Consider the following 21,004-nt stretch of genomic DNA (forward strand, 5'->3'; position numbering starts at 1 on the left):
AAACTTATCTTTTAATTTCAAATTTTCTAAAATTAAAGCTCATTAGTTTCTTTTTATTTATTTAAATTATTTGTTTAAATTTAAAAGATAAAAAACATTTGCATTATAATAATTCATTATTTTTCTTATTTTCTTTTAAATTCAAAGTTCTTGAATATTTTGACCTTTATATTTAACTTTTTTTTTTTAAAATTAACCCATATAATACATGGGTTTCACACTAGTGTAACTAATATAACAAATTCTTACCAATAAAAAGATATGTAATAAGAAATTACAAATATGCTTATATGTTTTCTAATATTTAACAGGGGATGCAGCGAAGTCGGACCTGGATGTGGAAAAAGAAAACACAAGTTTACATATTTTCCCACATATAAACCCTAATTTACATTTTTTTTCAAGAATATTCCAAGTCGAGCATATAAGTGGTATGTGACTATAGTTTATGCTTGAACCAATGGATTCAATTTGATAGTTGCTGCTCTATATACCTCTCACTTATCATTTTTTTGCTTGCTCTTTCTCTCTCTAAACAGGGATCCTATACAGAGAGGATCACTCACATTCCTCTTCTAAGAAGGAAGACGTCTTTCATTTTCGAAGCATAAGGCATGTAACATTAAAATTGGATCCAAAGTATCACTTCTCTATTTCTTTTTATATATGTTTGCAACAAGAAAAAAGAGACAAAATATGTCACCTTTACTTCAATGATTTGTGAAAATTGTAATAAAAAAGTATAGTTCCCGTTCAAATTTCTCTCTCATTACAGCTATGTTTTATGTTTTACCAAGTATTTTATCTTTATACGGTGTTGTTAAATCTGAAAATTTGAAAATCTTTAGCAAAAGTCTTTACACCAAAGCTGAACATGCTTACAAACCATTTCCAAGTGCTAAATTTTCAGGTAATGCATTTCATATTGTTATTTTAATTAAAGTCATGATAGTTTCCAAATATCTATAATTTATATTGTGTTTACAGATCAAATTCTTGGTTTCTGGAGCTATAGTCATTAAAGGCCTCGGAAGCTTTCTTTTTATCTTTCATAAAACCATTGATGCTAAACTCTTGGTTAACAATTCTAATTCAAAAGGATCATTGTCATTTTCTTTTCACAAGTGAAATTCTTAACTGGATTTTGTTAACATTCATTTTCAGATTTTGCACCACTTGATTGTTACTCCCAACAAGATGAATTTTTTTCAACCTGCTTTCAGTTTTACATAGGTCCGAGAAAAAAGACGTGTGTGTATATATATATATATATATATATATATATATATATATATATATATATATATATATATATATATATATATATATATATATATATATATATGTTATGTTACAATATGCATGGTATAAGAAACCATATTACCTGTTCTAAAGTGAACCAGTCAAAGAAATTTGTTGTTGATAATAGAGGATAACTATGGAATTTGTTGTTTGTTACGTTCTAAATCCTTTGACAATGTTGCAAAAGAAACAAAAACAGATAAATGAATGTAATTGTGTTTATATTCCATTCCGTTTGACCAAAATGTCCCTTTGGTAACATATGTTGTAAGTGATTGAAATATGCTTTTTTTAAAATGGTTTTAAAAAACTTCATGAACCATAAACTAATAAAATTTTAATTTTTTATATGTGTTTGTAATTGATTTTCATATCTATATTTATAAAATAAACTATACTTACAAAAAATCAATAAAAATGTAATTTCTTCATTCCATTTCATACAAATCAATCGCATGGAAAATTTCAATTTCATCCGAAACAATTTATTTTTGGGATTTGTGCAGGCAACAACCTGAAGCACAAATGGTAGCTGCTAGGCCGCCCCGTAGAAACGAACGCAACATCAACGGCTCAGGCGGCAAGTGACAATGGCGATGACGATGACGATGATTGTGGTGATGATGCTCCTCGGTGTTATTAGTTTTAATAGCGAATTATTCTGACCTTTTTATTTTGCATTTTAGAGATCTTATATTATGTTTGATTTTTAATTTCAGTAAACAAAATATTCATTAATTATAATTAGATAATAGAGAGTAGAGTCAACTTTATATTTTTACACAATAACAAGGAATAATGACTTGAGAACTAATAGTGAGTTAAAAGTAGCTTATATATAAATACTTTTAGGTTGTTATGTTTGGCAAACAAAAAAAAATATATTATAAATTAGGTTTTTTTTTTAAAAAGCTACTCACATTTCAACAAGTTTATTATGTATTATTATTATTATTATTATTATTATTATTATTATTATTATTTAATTCTTCCAAATATACACTTTATTAATTATTGAAAAATCCAATCTTCTAAAGGGCCATTTTATGTTATTTTATATGTTTCAACTAGTTACCAAACATTATTCCATTATTTTTTATCAGCTATCAACTAATTTTATAGTTAATTCACCAAACATAACCTAAATCCCAACAACAATGTACCCAAGACAATGAAAAAAAAAAAAAAAACTCATTGGTTATCATACAAATATAAAGAAAAAAAATACTCAAAACACATTGGTTATCATACAAATATAAAACACTACATCAACTTATTCAACATCACATACTTCACCAACTACCAAAACCTACAAAATCAAATATAAAAAAAGGAAAAAAAAAAACCTCACTACTCTCAAACACAATTCAACTTCAACAACATTTCATAACGATTTTACCCGTAAAAACAAACAACGGCTAAAAAAAACAAAATGACATCACCATTGAAGCTTTATGTTATAGACAACACGAAAGCTACCACCACAAACCTCGACTTGTCTATACACCATTGAAGAAGGATTAGGTTTTATCCGAGTTTAGATTGATGTTCATTTGTGATTGTGATTGGGGATTATTGTCATTAGAACCTTTCTCTTTTTGTTGCTTATCTTTCTTCTCAAATCGACCCCCACACCCTCGGCTTCTTCTTAGTGCATGCAAATGTCGCGATTCGTGCAAGTATGGCTGCAAATTTTGACCAAAATTAGAAACTTAATCAACTTATGTTTAAAGACTTTTAGGGTCAAATGCAAGAAACAACCATGTACTTTTATTTTATTTATTTGAAAAATCTTACATGATTGTAGCAATGTCATTCAAATACAACAATTTTCACTGCTACACTTGATTAGATTTTTCAAAGTGCATTGTCTTAATGTTAATTTTGTAAATATATAGAAAATTCAAGGACATTTTGGTCGTTTTTCCTAGTTGGGCATATGTTTGGCATACACACACCATATTTCCAAAGGGTCCTTAACAAAATATCTAAACTTTCATTTATTTCATTGTGCTATTTTTTAGTTATTCTGGTATTATATGTTGTTCTAATTTGTAACTAAAACATATGTAGGGTTATCTTTGATGATTTCGATGAGAAGGGCATTCACGTCTTTTGTACACATGAGAGATTGAGAGCCGGTCCATGTCCCCCCTTTTTGGGTGACATGCACATCATATTCTGTCATGTGTAACAGAAAAGGCCTTAAAAAGGTTTTTTTTATTAGGGATAAATGCAAGAAATAGTAACGTATTTTCATTTATTTGTTTATTAAAGCATCTTACTTTCATTTCTTTTTATTACAACCATACTTTCAATTTTTCTTATTAACACGTTGTACTTTGAAAATTTTACCCAATTATAGTAGTGAATTGCTTCGAATATGGACAAAATTTGCTATGATTGGATAGACTTTTCAAAGTACAATTGTTGTAATAGAAAAACACCAACATAAAATGCTATAATAAAAAATAAACGAAAGTAGGACGCTATAAGAAAAAGATAGATGAACTCATGAAAGTACATTGTTAATTCAAGCATTTAACCCTTTTAGTATAATGATAATATGATATAGATTTAACAATCCCTATGTAAAATTAAAAAAAAAAAAAAAAAAAAAAAAATCCTACATACAAGCCAAGTGAGAATGTGCATACCTTTCTAGACTTGTTAGCTTTGTTTTCAGATTCAGCTTTTGCACGACATTGCCTACGCCTCAAGATTCCATGATATTGTTTAGCATTCACAAAAACAGGCTCCTCAACCGTATCTGATGGGAGAGGAACACCAGCTTGTTGTATTCCCATAAATTGAAGATGTACCTATACAAATTTAAAAAAAAAATGCAATCATCTTTTTCAGAACATCAAACAACCTCTAAACCAAATTAAAACCCTCTTGTACATAGATGTAAATACAAACAAAAAAGACTGCAACTTTTTGTCTCATCAAAAAAGGTGGGATAGGTTGTACTGTTTTTGGTCTGCACGGTATTGTGACTCTGTATTGTGACTGATGTCAATAAGACCAAAAAGACTGTGACTTTTTGTCCCATCAAAAAGAGTAGGACAGGTTAAACTGTGTTTGACATGCATTGTACTGTGACTAATGTGAATAGGACAAAAAGACTAACTTTCTGTCCCATCAAAAAAGGTTGGACGGATGGTACTGTGTTTGACATGCATTGTACTGTGATTGATGTGAATAGAACAGAAAAGACTGCAACTTTTTGTCCCACTAAAAAAAAATACGACACAGACTCGGTCTCACTCCTTGGTCTGTACAAAAGACGTAAATACCCTCTTCATCCTCATCGTTGAAATAACCCTAGAAAGCATGTTGAGTTCGATCCCTTTGGCTGCATAACATGGGACAAAACTAGGCCTAATATGTTTCAATTGAGTACCCTATAGCTTAATATTTTCATTCTAAAATTTGCTCACGAAAATGCGATTTCTATATGTGATAATGGAGTCTAGAATGCCATCAAGTTTAATTACTTCTTTAAAAAAGCCTTAGCATTTGCTTGAGTTGTATACGGATGTTTTAACCACCCAATAAAATGAGTGCATTTATGTAAGAGGAATGTGTTTAATAATCCATTGTAATCTCCTTTCACAGAGATGAACCTCAACTTTATCATTTACTTCTATGTGTGAATCTTTCACCTAATTTTCATCATCTTGTTCATTATAATCAATATGAACAGAATTAGCATAACAAGAAGCTCTTTCTTTCATTTTCTTATGCCTAGGAGATAACTTTTCATCACATCTATAACACAGCCTTGTGATCTTTTCACTTGTAATTCTTGATCTAAAATTCATCTATAAACTCAAATTTGTCTACAATATCTCATATTTCTTTCTTGGTTTAATGAATTCTGTTAAGACCATTAGACTCATTTGAATTAATAGAAATGTGTATATTATTCCAATCATACAATGATTTCTGGCAACTAATCACTCTATTTTTCATCCATATTTCTTATAGCAGATTCTAAATCATTGAGAAATTGATTGACAGATTGAAATGGAATAATTAAAAGTAACCTAGCATTCAAAGGCTAGTGTTCTTTCACAACAGAAAAGTAATTAAAAAAATGCAACTTGCTGATTATACTAGCCTATACACCGAATTAACTATAGAAAAGACAATAATGCCCCTAATTAACACACATATAACAAAACACATAAAAGCTACTAGATTTATTAAATTCCTCCTCCTCCTAAGTGGAGGTCTACCACTTTCTAGGGCTATTTTCGATAATGATGATAATGAGGGTATTTACGTCTTTTTGAAAGACAATTTCAACCTATGTCCCATTGCAGTCCAATGCAGGTCAAACGCAGTACAACATGTCCCATTGGCTGCTTTTGTCACATGGGAAATATCAAGAGTCAGGACTTGACATGATAATATGATATAACGAGGATGAGGAGGGCATTTACGTCTTTTGCACAAGACAAAAGTTCTAGTCTGAATCCAAATGCATGAAGGTAGTAATTTATACCATAGGTTGCCCTGGATATGGCTGAGCTGGATACGATTGAGTTTCATATGGATTAAAGACATTTGTACCCCTGTAGTAAGGATCCGGGAAAGGATAAGCTGCTTGCCCCTGAGGTTAAAATAGACATTATGCACTTCACACAAAAACCACCAATAAAAAAAAACCGTTTGCTTGACTGATTATGACTAAGCTACATCAAGTTGGATTTTTGAAATCATAATTTGTTTGAAAAAGTTACAAAAAGAGTGAGTTTTGTTGAAAATGTATGTAAAGGGAGGGGTATGTATGTAATTATGTATATGTAGAAACCATAAAAAGCAAGTGTTACCAAAGTTATGAACAAATAAGAGGATAGTATAATCAATGACTTTTCAGCAACTTCAAAGAGATACCAAAGTTGGGTATTGGATGTTTGAAGGATGAGATGTTCCAGTTGTTGTTGTTGTTGCAGGAGATGAGGAACACTGAATTTGACCTTCCATTTGACTTTGCTGCATCTCACTTTCACTATTATCTGTCTCACCAAATCCACATAACATTACACACACACACACACAAATTACAACTTTTTGATTTGAATAATTTCAAGCAACTCAAATGCTAGTTCAGATGACTTGTTATTTTGACCTTTTGAAAGAAAATATTGAAACAAAAGTGTCACAAATACCCGAAAACTCAGGAGCAGAGGAGGACATGATGCTGTGTGAACCACAGTTTTGATGAACTTGAATCTGCATCAAAATTATCAAAATCAGCATCACAAAAGTACAAAATCTAAGGCTAAATGCAAGAAATACATCGTGTGATTTCATTTATTTGGGTATTATTGAATCCTACTTTGATTTCTTTCTGTTACAACATTGTATTTTGGATTTTTTTTCTTACTGATGCAATGTGATTTAAAAAATATATCCAATTGTAGTGTTCAAAATCGCTTTGTATACATATGAAATTGCTATAATTGGGTAGATTTTTTGAAGTGCAATGTTGTATTAGGAAAAATGAAAGTAAAACTAACAATACAATGCAATTTTATAAGTTGGATCCTAGCATTCCTCCTCAAGGAGCATTTAGGCTGTGTTTCTTACACAGGAAATAAGAGGACATGTTTTCTAGGACCATAAGATCATTCTCCATGAGGAGGGCATTCACGTCTTTTGCACAAACAAGAGATTGTGAATGAGTCCATGTCATATCTTTATGGGTAGGAAAAAAATTTCAATCTTTAATTAGAGGTGAACTTCTAATACCTTGAAGAAGTTCTAGATCGATAGAAACTATTTGAGGAAATTAATTGGTGTATCACTATTTCATACCCACTCTACCTCTCAATCAAAAGAACCAAATAGCACTACAAGATACAAAGAAACAATCCTTCCCCATTTAAAAAAAAGAACTTATTCATTCATGTAAATTGCAGAAAGACCCTAAGGAAACAACTATTTCAAGTCAAGCTCAATATCCAATCAAGTGAACTCATCACATATGCCAACAAAATCCCATATCATCATTCATCTCTTCCCAAACCCCACCCCGAAACGAGGAAAATGGACTACTCGATATCGCATCGTATTCGATTTAGAACCGAACAAACACCACCTCCACAATCATTCTTTTAGCGAGAGAAGGAATTAGTCAATTGAACCTAGAATTATCAACTACTCGCGATTGAAATTACGAAACCCATTATTCGAATTCCGATCAATACTTATTCAAATTAGAGAGAGCGCGGATAAGTATCGAGGATATGAAATTACCCAAATTGATGATGTTTTTATAAACAAACTAGGGTTTAAATTATGGAATTTAGAAGTTTACCTCAGTAAGAAGCTTGAAGGAAAGATTGATATTTGAAGTTTTCCGTTTCTGGGTCTGCTTAATTCTATGCCGCTGATGAGAAAGTTGTCGTTTTGCGTAGGAATGTTGTGGACAAGCTCGGCTCGTGTCACAGTTTAACCCGAAGTAGGATACTAGGATGTAGGAAACCAGTTAGGGGAGGTTTGCCCCTTTGATATATATTTTACGTAATATATGATAATTTTTATTTATATTAATGACGTAAATAAACATTATTCATTATTCTATTTGTTACTTGTAATATCGAAATACCTGTTTCTTTTTTCAAAATAATAATGATATATCACCTAAGCTTACAAAATACTTATATGTTAATATGTTCATGTAATATATATATATATATATTATTGATAACGTTGTAACTACAAGGCTATTATAGGATTAAGCACAAAAAATGTAAGTTTGTTGTCGTTATAGTAAAAAAAACTGTAACAACCCAAATTTCTAATAATTTTTTATTATTATTTTTAAGTAACAAAATCATTTTCATAAAATATCAAATCTCAATCACATTTGTTTCTAAAATCTATAATATCAGACAATTTATTCATAATATCAGGGTGTCCCCAACAACCAACCAACTATAAGTTAATACTTAGTTAGTTCCCTATAGCATACCTCACGCAATCCACATAATCACATAAACCATATCAGCCATAAAAGCTACATAAGCCATGCATATAAACATATAAGGATGTCATGGAAACCCTCCAAGGTCTTACACCGGGTGTCACTGGAACCCCCACGTGGTCTTAACCCACTGGCATGGGAACCCCCACTTGGTCTTAACTACCTGCTATTGGAACCCCCACATGGTTTTAGTTGTCTGCCATGGGAACCCCCACATGATCTTCCCTAACTGCCATGGGAACCCCCACAGGGTCTTAGCTTTTGGCTGAAATTTCGTGAGCCGATCACGATTGTTTTTGATAAAGCATCGACAACCAAAAACATGTAGAAAGGAGATACTCAGCTTACGACCATTCATGGCTTCATACTGTGTCATGTTGAGGCGTCGATTGATAATGCTTCGATTATGATTGAAGCAAGCAGAGGACACTGATTCAGCCCAAAGATAAAGTAGAAGATTTTCAAAGTTAAGCATCGATCGAGCAACTTCAATGAGTGTTCTGTTTCATCTTTCAACCACACCGTTTTGTTGAGGAGTGTAAGGAGCTAAGAAATTTGGTCAATACCTTTCTTAGATAGGAATTTCTCAATGGTGACATTGGTAAACTCCAAACCATTATCATTTTGGATTTATCGAACCAACAATTTGACAAGGACTTCAATTTCTTTGATAAAAATTGATAAGTTCTAAGGCTGTTTCTGACTTTAGCCTAACGAAGAAGACCCAGGTGAACCTTGTAAAATCATCCACAATCACAAGAATATATTCCTTACCTCTTAGACGTTCCGAAAGAGTTAGAGTTCAACCCCAGTTATATGGTTTTCATATTACTACAGAAGGGGACACGTATATTAGTGATAGTACACTAATAAATCTAGATGAACCTAACAGCTATAAGGAAGCCATGGCAGGCCTGGAGTCTGCGAAATGGAAAGAGGCAATGGATAGAGAGATTCAGTCCATGTACGACAACCAAGTTTGGAATTTGGTTGACCATGTGCCTGGATGTAAGACGGTTGGGTGCAAGTTGATCTTCAAGAAGAAGACCAACATGTATGGGAATGTGCACATGTATAAGGCGCGATTGCTTACGAAGGGATTTACTCAAACTCCCGGAGTTGACTATGATGAGACCTTCTCACCAGTTGCCAAAATAAAGTCTATTACGGTGATGCTAGCCATTGTTGCATTTCATGATTATGAAATATGGAAAATGGATGTCAAAACCGCTTTCCTTAATGGGAAGTTGGCTGAGGATGTTTACATGGCTCAACCAGAGGTTTTTGTCAATGTGAAGCATCCCAATAGAGTGTGCAAGCTTGAGAAGTCCATTTATGGACTTAAGCAAGCATCTCTCAGATGGAATCTTTGCTTCGATGAGAAAGTCAAAGAGTTTGGGTTTGTACGAAATGAAGATGAATCATGTGTATATGTTAAAGCCAGTGGGAGTATAGTTAGCTTCCTTGTATTGTATGTCGATGACATACTACTCGTAGGAAATAACATCCCAAAACTGCAGGAAGTTAAGTCCTGGCTCGGGAAGTGCTTCGCTATGAAGGACCTTGGAGAGGTTTCCTATATTTTGGGAATAAGGATAGTGAGAGACCGAAGTAAGAGACTAATAGGAATTAGTCAAAATACTTACTTGGACAAGGTACTAAAACGTTTTAGTATGGAAAACTTAAAGAAGGGAGAATTACCAATCCAAAGTAATGCCAAGTTGAGTAAGACTTAAAGTCCGAGTACCGAAGCCGAGATAGTAGAGATGAACCGAGTACCTTACGCTTCGGCGGTTGGCTCAATCATGTATGCAATGACTTGTACTCGCCCTGATGTGGCCTTCGCTTTGAGCATGGTCAGTAGATATCAAGGGAACCCTGGTAAAGCACATTGGACCGTAGTCAAGAATATTCTTAAGTACCTTCGGAGGACAAAGGAATGGTTTCTAGTCCTCGAAGGGAGTGATGACTTAAAGGTGCGAGGGTATAATGATGCCAGTTTCCAGACCGACAGGGACAACTACCGTTCACAGTCGGGCTGGGTCTTTACCCTTAATGGAGGAATAGTGACTTGGAAAAGTTCCAAGCAAGAAACCGTAGCTGATTTAACGTGCAAATCAGAGTACATTGCAGCGAGCGAAGTGTCAAAGGAGGCGATATGGTTGAAGAACTTCATTGAAGAGCTTGGAGTTGTACCTGCCATAAAAGAGCCTATGGAAATTTTCTGTGATAATGAAGGAGCGGTTTCCTTGACCAAGGAACTGAGGGATCATGGTAGATCTCGACATATCGACAGAAAATATCACTTTATTCGACATCGGGTAGAAGAAGAACTCCTCGTAGTAAAGAGGGTATCGTCAGAGGATAACCCAACAGATCCGCTTACAAAGGGACTGAGTAGGGTTAAGCACTTGCAACACGCTAGGAGCATTGGGCTGAAGCACGATATTAGTTTGGATAAGATAGTTTAGAAACGTGTAATAGATAAATGTAATTGATATTTGATGATTAAATAAAGGAGTATTATTTATAAGTAAAGTTATTGTCTTATGTTAATTGTTTAACTATTGTTTCACTTTGCATGTTTTGACTTCCTGAATAATTGAGTTAATTAAGAATAATCGAATTATTCAAACGGTCCACAATCGTTCATATGTTGGAAGTAGGTATGAATGAAGACTATCATGAATTGGTGTGTAGATTATCTGAAAGGTATTAGACATAGGAAAGGTTTGCTACAACGTTCACGAGTGCTTATGAACAAGTTTTGAGCATTGGAATAAACCCGCGTTTGCTGGAATCACTTCATGGAATTTATCACGAGTGATCGCAATACGATAATATCATATGGTATTAAAACCAAGATATATGGTTTATTGTTTGCTAATTGGTTGTGCATTGATAATGCGAAAACGCATCAGTAACTTGATGTCATAAAATGCATTGTTGTGTATAATTTGATTAGTGAATAATAAATGCATATAAGTCGAAGTTTATTTATTCCTTTTATCCTAAGAGGGTAAAAGCGATATCAGGTCCCCTCGATGATTTGATTTGACTTATGTGTCGGGCCCGGTCAAGACTGAATTGATGTGTTTAATTAAGTTCTATGTCAAATGAATCTGAGATCAAGAAACAAACTGCTGGACAATAAGTATGACTATGTTCCATGTGATTGTCTGCACGATATCTAAAACAGAGGACTGTATGAACCTTATCTAAAGGACAGGTTGCTGATAAGATTAGAGTTTGACAGCGTCTTTGAGTGTTACGATTGCTAATTGAGTTATACTTGTATTTATGGTTACTAGACTTATCCAAATGGGAGACTATTGGATTAGTGTTTAAGCCCGTAACCATATTTGGTAAGTACTTGACCCGATTGTGCATGGTCCTTTTGGGTTACCTTCACAAAAGCAACTTGACTGGAGAAATAATAGAGAAAGAGGTTATTATAATTTATTAATATATTATAAGAATAATATATTAAAAGAGAAATCATATTTGTTTAATTAATATTGGTCAATAATTAATTAAGAATTAAGTCTGTGATCAAAAGTAATTAATTAAATTAGAGGGGCTGAATTGTAATTATGTGATAGTTGCAACTAGGGCAATGGATGCCCTATGGATAGGGTGGATGAATTCAAGGGGATAAGGCCCTAGAATTCGTCCAAGGATAAGGCCTCTAGACTTATCTTATGGGTTGCTTAGTGGGCAAGCAACCAGATAAGGATAAGGACTGAAATCCTAATCTCTACCCAATTTAAAGACCCCTTGGCTAAGGGAAATCGACCACTTGATCCTTAGAAGACCTAGAGCTTATTTTTTGCCTCCCCCTTCTATCTCTCTTGCCTCTCCATTTTCTCTTGGTGTTTTTGAGCCATTAGAGGTAGTACACTTGTGGTACTTGCTTTCAAAGACAAGAAGATTGAAGATTTGAGTTGTTACTATAATATAACAACAAGAGGTATGTAATCCCTTCTACTATCTAGATTTCGAAATGCCTAGGAGCATGCTAGGGCTATTCTTGTGTTCATAATATTGTGTATCTAATATTGAAAACATAGATCTAAATCTAGGGGTGCATGCTGTAACACCAGTCAAAATAGGTCAAAAACAATCACATGTGATTATGTCAATCATGTAATGTGATTTTTTGTTAAAGTAGTAACGTGATAAACTTACTATGTAATTCATGTTAAAGTATGAACTTTCATACATATTTTATGATACATTTCAAAGTGTACATCCATACGATTCCAAAAATATAGAGAACGTCTAAATCTGACTTCGCATGAAGAAGTTATGATAAACCCTAACACTATAAAATCTCTATAACATAAGGAATTTAAAATAGGCTCAGAATTAGCTTCTTGATTCTAAAAGATAGTTGTAGTGCTCATAAATACCTATGCGTAGTTATAAAGAACGTCAAAAATGGAGTTCGTATGCAAAAGTTACGACCTTCCGAAGTTACCGCTGTCTGAGTGCACGACACGTGTCAGAAACCCTAATCTGACTGGACTCAAGACGTGAGCATCAAAAATCAGTACGTGAGGAGTCAAACCGCCATATTTCGGATCTAGAAGGTGTGACGAGGCTGCGGGGGGATAAGATCCAAACTCACGACGTGAATATTGAGATTTCACGAAGTGAGGAGTCATTTTGCCACCTTCGGAAGCTACAAGACGGATGACAAGTCTACGAAGAGATAAGCTTGAAACTCACGACGTGAACAATGAGTTTCTCACATCGTGAGGGCCAAAAATCTTACTATACATAGCAAGATCGACCCCAGCCATTCCTACACATGAACTTCTTTCTCCTCTCTCCTTTGTTGAAGCCCTCTTGCATCCCGAGCCCCGACGACCTTGTACGCATACCGTTTTTGCTTAGATTACATAAAATCATGCTATTAAGGTGAGTTTCACGCCCCCACTCTCAAATATTTTCAGGGGAAAACACATGCTAAATATTATATATACCTTATTATTATGTCTATATGATAGTATATCAGTAGCAACGTAGATAGTTATAATAACCGGGATATAGTTGCTCTAAATATAATATTTTGAATATATACAACTATTGTCAACTTGTTAGCATGCTATTGTTATAGAAATATATTAATGTAGATCTTAAGTTATACTTAAGATTCTATATATGTTGTGTGCGATATAGTTCCAAAGTTATATTCGGAAGTTCTATATGTTAATTTATAAAGTATGTTTTTATTATTAGTTTTATGACAAGATAAAACTTGGTATGTTATATGTTTTTGTTGTTGTTATTGGTTTTATGTCAAGATAAAACCTAGTTTTACTTCCAGTTATAGCTATTATACTGCCTAAATGTTATGAAGTTAGGAGTACTAATTAAAAGCATAGTCTAGTAACTTAGGGTTTTAGACATGAAAATGCTTTTGTTGTTAGGACTATAGAACGACGTCAAAGTCTACCTGAGCTACCTCATTCATCAACTAAGATTGGGGATCTTAATGGAAATCCTCTGAACTGTAACCGTTAATCCCGTGTGAGCGAGGAAGTCATGTATGAATAAGATACGAGTTAACGACCCCACTTGTGGTTGTTAATTACAGCCCAAGACAAGTGAGTGACGATTCGTTCCTTTTATTTTTATTCCGGCGTCAATGAAGCATACGGTGTTGTTTCTCATGGTAAATCATGAGTGTATTGTTTCTCATGGTAAATCATGAGTGTATTGTTTTGTCAGAGGGTTTGTTGTCAAGCAGCGGTTACAGAATCATGGTAGCAACTTGTTAGAAACATTATACTTCATCGTTATACATGTATTAATGTTAAGTATAAGTTTCCCCCTACTTATACCCTAGGTACTACTTATATTAAGTAGATAATGATACCTAGCACACATACTCGTATAGAATTGAAATAGATTTATACGTAGTGGTTTTTCTCGTATAGAATTGAAATAAGATTTATACGTAGCAACTTTTGTTTGTATGGAATTACAAACACTTATATTTATAGTATATGAGACTTATAGGTATATAATTATTTGGTAAGTAAACTTTTATACCTAGGATATATATAGTAAAGGTTGGAGAGTCAAAATTATACTTTCAAAAATATACTTTTGAACTTGAGAAAAAGTGTTATTTTTATATGGAGTCAAAACCTATGAACTCACCAACTTTATGTTGACGTATTTTAAATTGCATGTGTTTTCAGGAAGTTGATAACTATGATACGAGAAATGACGTTACACTGCCTGGTGTTTCCGCCGACGGCCGGAGTGTGACAGATTAGTATCAGAGCTATTAACTATAGTGAATTAGCACTTTCTTAGGAAAGCACGACTATAGTTTAGGGCTTACTCTATTAGGTTTAGGTATATCCCTTAATCTACAAATAAAAAGTATTATTAAATTATACTACTAAAGGACTACTTACGGGAGCGGTGACAGGATAGACACGTTGCTTGGGTTGCTGGATTTCAGAACGGCTATATGCTAAAATGATCCTGCCCTCCGACTGTCCTGACTTGCCGGTGCCTTATCAGCTAGACCTGAAGTAACAAACAATAATTAATAATACTCGTGAATACAACAAACACAAAGATATAGAGTTGTGTATGAACTCAGTCTCGCGATGAGAACACATGTGCATAAACCAAAAATATAGAAAACCCAGACCCTCGATAAGAATTCAACGTAATGTTTTAGGTCAAAGCTCCTTAGTCGAGTTTTATTGTACATGGTCCGAATCACGAATAAACGTAGACTGATCACCTATGTTTAATTATGGTTAGACCAATGCACAACTAAAATTGGATATGGTGTTTGATAGACTAAAACACATGAAGATTCTAGAAGATTAAAGATAGATCTCAGATCAGGATACCATCAACTCAGAGTACAAGAAGACGATGTTTCGAAAACAACATTTAGGACTCGGTATGGTCATTAAGAGTTGTTAGTTATGCCTTTGGATTGACCAAATGCTCTAACAATGTTCAAGGACCTCATGAACAGTTTTTGCAAACCGTTCTTGGATACATTCATGATAGTATTTATCGATGATATATTGATATATTCACGAACCAAGTTAGAACATGGTCAACACTTGAAAATAATATTGGAACTACTAAAAAGTTACACGCCAAATGTGAATTTTGGATTAGAGAAGTACAAATTTTTAAGCCATGTAGTTAGCAACAAAGGGATTCATGTCCAACCCTCCAAGATTGAAGCAATTAAGAATTGGAAGCACCAAAGACACCAACAGAAGTATGTCAATTCTGTAGGAATTGTTAGTTATTACCGTAGATTCATAGATAATTTCTCCAAAATAGCCAAACCACTTACAACACTAACCCAGAAGGATATGAAGTTCAACTGGGAAGATAAACAAGAAACAACTTTTCAACAACCGAAGCAAATGTTGTGTAGTGCACCAATGTTATCCCTTCCAGAGGGGACAGAAGATTTTATCGTATACTGCGACGCATCAAATCAAAGATTGGGATGTGTGTTGATTCAAAAAGGAAAGGTTATCGCCTATGCATCACGACAACTTAAGGTTCATGAGAATAATTATAGTACTCATGATCTTGAATTGGGAGCTGTAATTTTTGCACTAAAAATCTGGAGACATTATACAATACTAAGTGTACTATTTTTACCGACCACAAGAGTCTCCAGCACATCTTTGACCAAAAATACCTTAATATGAGACAACGAAGATGGGTCAAATTGTTGAATGACTACGAATGTGAGATTCGTTATCATCCCGGAAAGGCAAACGTGGTAGCAGATGCCTTGAGCCGGAAAGAATATATTAAACCCTGTCGGGTACGAGCATTAGCCATAACTATCCATTCTAACTTTACCGCACATATTAGAGAAGCTCAACTTGAGGCTCTAAAAGAAGAAAACATCAAGAACAAAGCTTTGCGAGGAATAAAAAAGCAACTTATACAAAAACATGATGGAACGCGAAACTTTTTGAACCGAATTTGGATGCCTAATTTCAGTGGAGTCAGGGACATGATCTTAGAAGTGGCCCACAAGTCTAGATATTACGTGCATCCAGGCTCTGACAAAATGTACTTAGATTTAAAAGTACATTATTGGTGGCCAAACATGAAGGCTGAAATTGCTACTTATGTGAGCACATGCTTGACTTGTTCTAGAGTAAAGGCAGAACATCAAAAGCCTTCAGGTTTACTTCAACAACTGGAAATACCTGAATGGAAATGGGAGCAGATATGAATGGACTTCATCACTTAGTTACCTAAAATTCCTAATGGGTTTGACACTATTTGGGCAATAGTCGATAGATTGACTAAGTCCGCCCATTTCTTACCAATTAAGGAGAACGACAAGATGGAAAAGCTAACTAGAGTTTATCTTAAGGAAATTGTCAGATTGCATGGAGTTCCAAATTCTATTATTTCTGACCGAGATAGTAGATTCACTTCACAATTTTGGCAATCTCTACAAGAATCTTAGGAACACGTCTAGATATGAGCACAGCTTACCATCCACAGACTGAGGGTCAGAGTGAGAGAACCATTCAATCTTTAGAAGATATGCTCCGAGCCTGTGTTATTGACTTTGTAAATGTATGGTATACTCATTTACCATTAATTGAGTTCTCCTACAACAATAGTCATCACACCAGCATCAAGGCTGCACCATTTGAGGCTCTTTGTGGACGAAAATATTGTTTCCCAATGTGTTGGGCAGATGTTGGAGATACGCAGATGTCCAGAGAATGTACAGGAAATACCTTACGTACTAGACCAGAAATAACCCACGAGACAACTCCGAAGACTGCAAATTAAGGATCGATTAAAGGCAGCACGTGATTGTCAGAAGAGCTATGCTGACGTAAGACGTAAGCCTTTAGAATTCCAAGTTGGAGATAATGTAATATTGAAGGTCTCTCCTTGGAAAACTATGATTCGATTCGGGAAACAAGGCAAACTAAAACCACAATATATAGGACCTTTGAAATTCTAGCAAGAATTGGTTCTATCGCATACCAACTCAAGTTACCTCAAGACATAAACCATATACACAATATTTTACCCAACTAATTAACTGTTTCCCCATCCACAAGATAAATTCCGGGACGAAATTATTCTAACGGGGGGAGAATGTAACGCCAGTCAAAATAGGACAAAACAATCACATGTGATTATGCCAATCATGTAATGTAATTTTTGTTAAACTAGTAACGTGATAAAATTACTATGTAATTCATGTTAAAGTATGCACTTTCATACATATTTTATGATAGAACTCAAAGTATACGTCCATACGATTCCAAAAATATAGAGAACATCTAAATCTGACTTCGCGTGAAGAAGTTATGATAAACCCTAACACTATAAAATCTCTATAACATAAGGAATTTAAAATATTCTTAGAATTAGCTACTTGAGTCTAAAGGAGAGTTGTAGTGCTCGTAAATAACTACGCGTGGATATAAAGAAACGTCAAAAATGGAGTTCGTATGCAAAAGTTACGACCTTCCGAAGTTACCGTTGTCTGAGTGCACGACATGTGTCAGAAACCCTAATCTGACTAGACTCACGGCGTGAGCATAAAAACTCACGACGAGAGGACTCAAACCGCCATATTTTCGATGTAGAAGGTGTGACGAGGCTGCAGGAGGATAAGATCCAAACTCACAATGTGAAAATTGAGATTTCACGACGTGAGGAGTCATTTTGCCACCTTCGGAAGCTACATGACGGATGGCAAGTCTACGAAGAGATAAGCTTGAAACTCACGATGTGAACAATGAGTTTCTCACATCGTGAGGGCCAAAAATCTTACTATAAATAGCAAGATTGACCCCAGCCATTCCTACACCTGAACTTCTTTCTCCTCTCTCCTTTGCTGAAGCTCTCTTGCATCCCGAGCCCCGACGACCTTGTACACTGACCGTTTTTGCTTAGATTATATAAAATCACGCTATTAAGGTGAGTTTCACGGCCCCACTCTCAAATATTTCCAAGGAAAAACACATGCTAAATATTATATATACATTATTGTTATGTCTATATGATAGTATATTAGTATCAACGTAGATAGTTATAATAACCGGGATATAGTTGCTCTAAATATAATATTTTGAATATATACAACTATTGTCAACTTGTTAGCATGCTATTGTTAGAGAAATATATTAATGTAGATCTTAAGTTATACTTAAGATTCTATATATGTTGTGTGCGATATAGATCCGAAGTTATATTCGGAAGTTCTATATGTTAATTTATAAAGTATGTTTTTATTATTAGTTTTATGACAAGATAAAACTTGGTATGTTATATGTTTTTGTTGTTGTTATTGGTTTTATGTCAAGATAAAACCTAGTTTTACTTCCAGTTATAGCTATTATACTGCCTGAATGTTATGAAGTTAGGAGTACTATTTAAAAGCATAGTCTAGTAACTTAGGGTTTTAGACATGAAAATGCTTTTGTTGTTAGGACAATAGAACGTCGTCAAAGTCTACATGAGCTAACTCATTCATCAAATAAGATTAGGGATCTTAATGGAAATCCTCTGAACTGTAACCGTTAATCCCGTGTGAGCGAGGAAGTCGTGTATGAATAAGATACGTGTTGACGACCCCACTCGTGGTTGTTAATTACAACCCAAGACAAGCGAGTGACAATTCGTTCCTTTTATTTTTATTCTGGCATCGATGAAGCGTATGGTGTTGTTTCTCATGGTAAATCATGAGTGTATTGTTTTGTCAGAGGTTTTGTTGTCAAGCAGCGGTTACAGACTCATGGTAGCAATTTGTTAGAAACATTATACTTCGTCGTTATACAGGTATTAATGTTAAGTATAAGTTCCCCCCTACTTATACCCTAGGTACTACTTATATTAAGTAGATAATTATGCCTATCACACATACTCGTATAGAATTAAAATAGATTTATACGTAGTGGTTTTTCTCGTATAGAATTGAAATAAGATTTATACGTAGCAACTTTTGTTTCTATGGAATTACAAACACTTATATTTATAGTGTATGAGACTTATAGGTATATACTTATTTGGTAAGTAAACTTTTATACCTAGGATATATATAGTAAAGGTTGGAGAGTCAAAATTGTACTTTCAAAAATATACTTTTGAACTTGAGAAAAAGTGTTATTTTTATATGAAGTCAAAACCTGTGAACTCACCAACTTTATGTTGACGTATTTTAAATTGAATTTGTTTTCAGGAAGTTGATAACTATGATACGAGAAATGACGTTACACTGCCCGATGTTTCTACCGACGGTCGGGGTGTGACAAATTCTCGGTCGATCTTAAATTTAAAACTACGAAGAGATTATACTGTTACATGTCCACGTAAAATTCATAACTTCTACATACGGACTCTGTTTTTGTCTGTATTTTTACCGTTGAGTTCCTATTAATGAGATCTTCAAATCTCATGTAGGTTGCCTAGGCCAAAAATCGCCCGAGCTAAAATTCGAGTTTCGGGTCGTGCACTGCTATGCCAAATCTTTTAAAATTCATAACTTCCTTATACGAAATCAGATTTTGGCGTTCTTTTCATGGACGCTCTTGGTTTAACATATTCTACTACTTTATTTTAGATTACTAAGGCTAAAAAGTACTCTATCATAAATTCATTATTTACGTCTCCCGGTGTCGTGCCGGTTTTGCCGTAAAACTTCGATGGGCCATAACTTCTTTGTTATAACTCGGATTTAGGCATTCTTTATATGTACAAAATCCTTGTAACATATACTGAAACTTGGTTAAGATTAATACTTCTAAATAATATTCCATCAAAAACCATTTTTGATGCTTATTGTCTCTAAATTGACTAGCCTGGATTTGCGGGCGTTTCATAAATAGCAGACATAATGCAGGATATCACAATACTCAAATAAACACATAAGACCCTACGGTCACACACAACTCATATTACCACTCTAGGTATGTATAGTAAGAAGACTCACCTCGCAAGCAAGCAAGTAAAAGTCTCGTACTCGAAAATCTCGAAGTATCCCCCGCTTAACATATATGATAATTATCTCTAATCAATACTCTACTCATAATAAAAATATACCAAGGATTGTTCTCTCTCTCTCTAACTCTTGGAATGGACAAAAGACCATTTTACCCCTCTATGTTCTCCAGTACTCATATTTCACCAAACCCTAGAGTCAACAGAAGTTAAACTTGAGTCAACAGTCCATGTTTGACTCGACTCACCGAGTGCACTCATGTGATTCATCGAGTCCACTCGTTTTCCTCAGAAGTCTCGTGAAGGTCCAACTCAGCTCATTGAGTTAACCTCGAACTCACCGAGTTATCGCATGATCATGCTCATCGGGACAAACCCTCACTGACTCGTCGAGTCAGTTCATGGACTCGACAAGTCCCTTCGATCTGATTTCTCATTAAGACGTTTTAAAGCAGATCTATCACTCCAAACACTAGATATAACATCCTAAGGCTCGATTGTCACGTAAAGCTTCGATCTTTACGCTCGTGCATGGTGGTTTTTCTCCAACATACCAATACATGCTCTTACAAGGTGTTAAATACAAAAATCCTCACATGGATGAATAAAGTTGGGACCTTTGGACTCTAGGGACCTCATAAGGTCCAGATCTGAGGTCTACACCTCATGGTAACTCAGTATGCTCGAAGTCCTAATAAAAAGGTGGTG

At 34.4% G+C, this 21,004-nt stretch overlaps 1 protein-coding gene across 2 annotated transcripts; it reads right to left on the minus strand.

Annotated features, from left to right (window-relative positions):
- Nucleotides 1-2,514: 2,514 nt before the first annotated feature.
- Nucleotides 2,515-7,809, minus strand: NF-YA7 (nuclear factor Y, subunit A7). Of its 2 annotated transcripts, none has more exons than XM_078993998.1 (6): nt 7,634-7,809; nt 6,483-6,546; nt 6,208-6,329; nt 5,816-5,923; nt 3,960-4,124; nt 2,515-2,987 (listed from the first exon to the last, which is right to left on the minus strand). In XM_078993998.1, exons 2-6 carry the CDS (start codon nt 6,508-6,510, stop codon nt 2,823-2,825), a joined length of 588 nt encoding a protein of 195 aa, XP_078850124.1. In that variant the 5' UTR covers nt 6,511-6,546; nt 7,634-7,809; the 3' UTR covers nt 2,515-2,822. The 2 variants fall into 2 exon arrangements, with proteins under 2 accessions (XP_078850124.1, XP_078850127.1); XM_078994001.1 differs by lacking the exon at nt 7,634-7,809 and adding an exon at nt 7,066-7,538.
- Between the last annotated feature and the right edge of the window lie 13,195 nt (nt 7,810-21,004).

Source organism: Lactuca saligna, chromosome 1 (assembly GCF_052625555.1).
Source record: "Lactuca saligna cultivar CGN05327 chromosome 1, ASM5262555v1, whole genome shotgun sequence".
Taxonomy (NCBI): Eukaryota; Viridiplantae; Streptophyta; class Magnoliopsida; order Asterales; family Asteraceae; genus Lactuca; species Lactuca saligna.

Bases quoted from the DNA above. Each gene is read 5' to 3' on its own strand.
- NF-YA7 (XM_078993998.1), bottom strand. From the start codon at position 6,510: ATGTCCTCCTCTGCTCCTGAGTTTTCGG. The intron at 6,330-6,482 runs GTATTTGTGACA...TTGGTGAGACAG, and splicing joins CTCTGCTCCTGAGTTTTCGG to ATAATAGTGAAAGTGAGATG. The intron at 4,125-5,815 runs GTATAAATTACT...AAATTTGTATAG, and splicing joins CATATCCAGGGCAACCTATG to GTACATCTTCAATTTATGGG.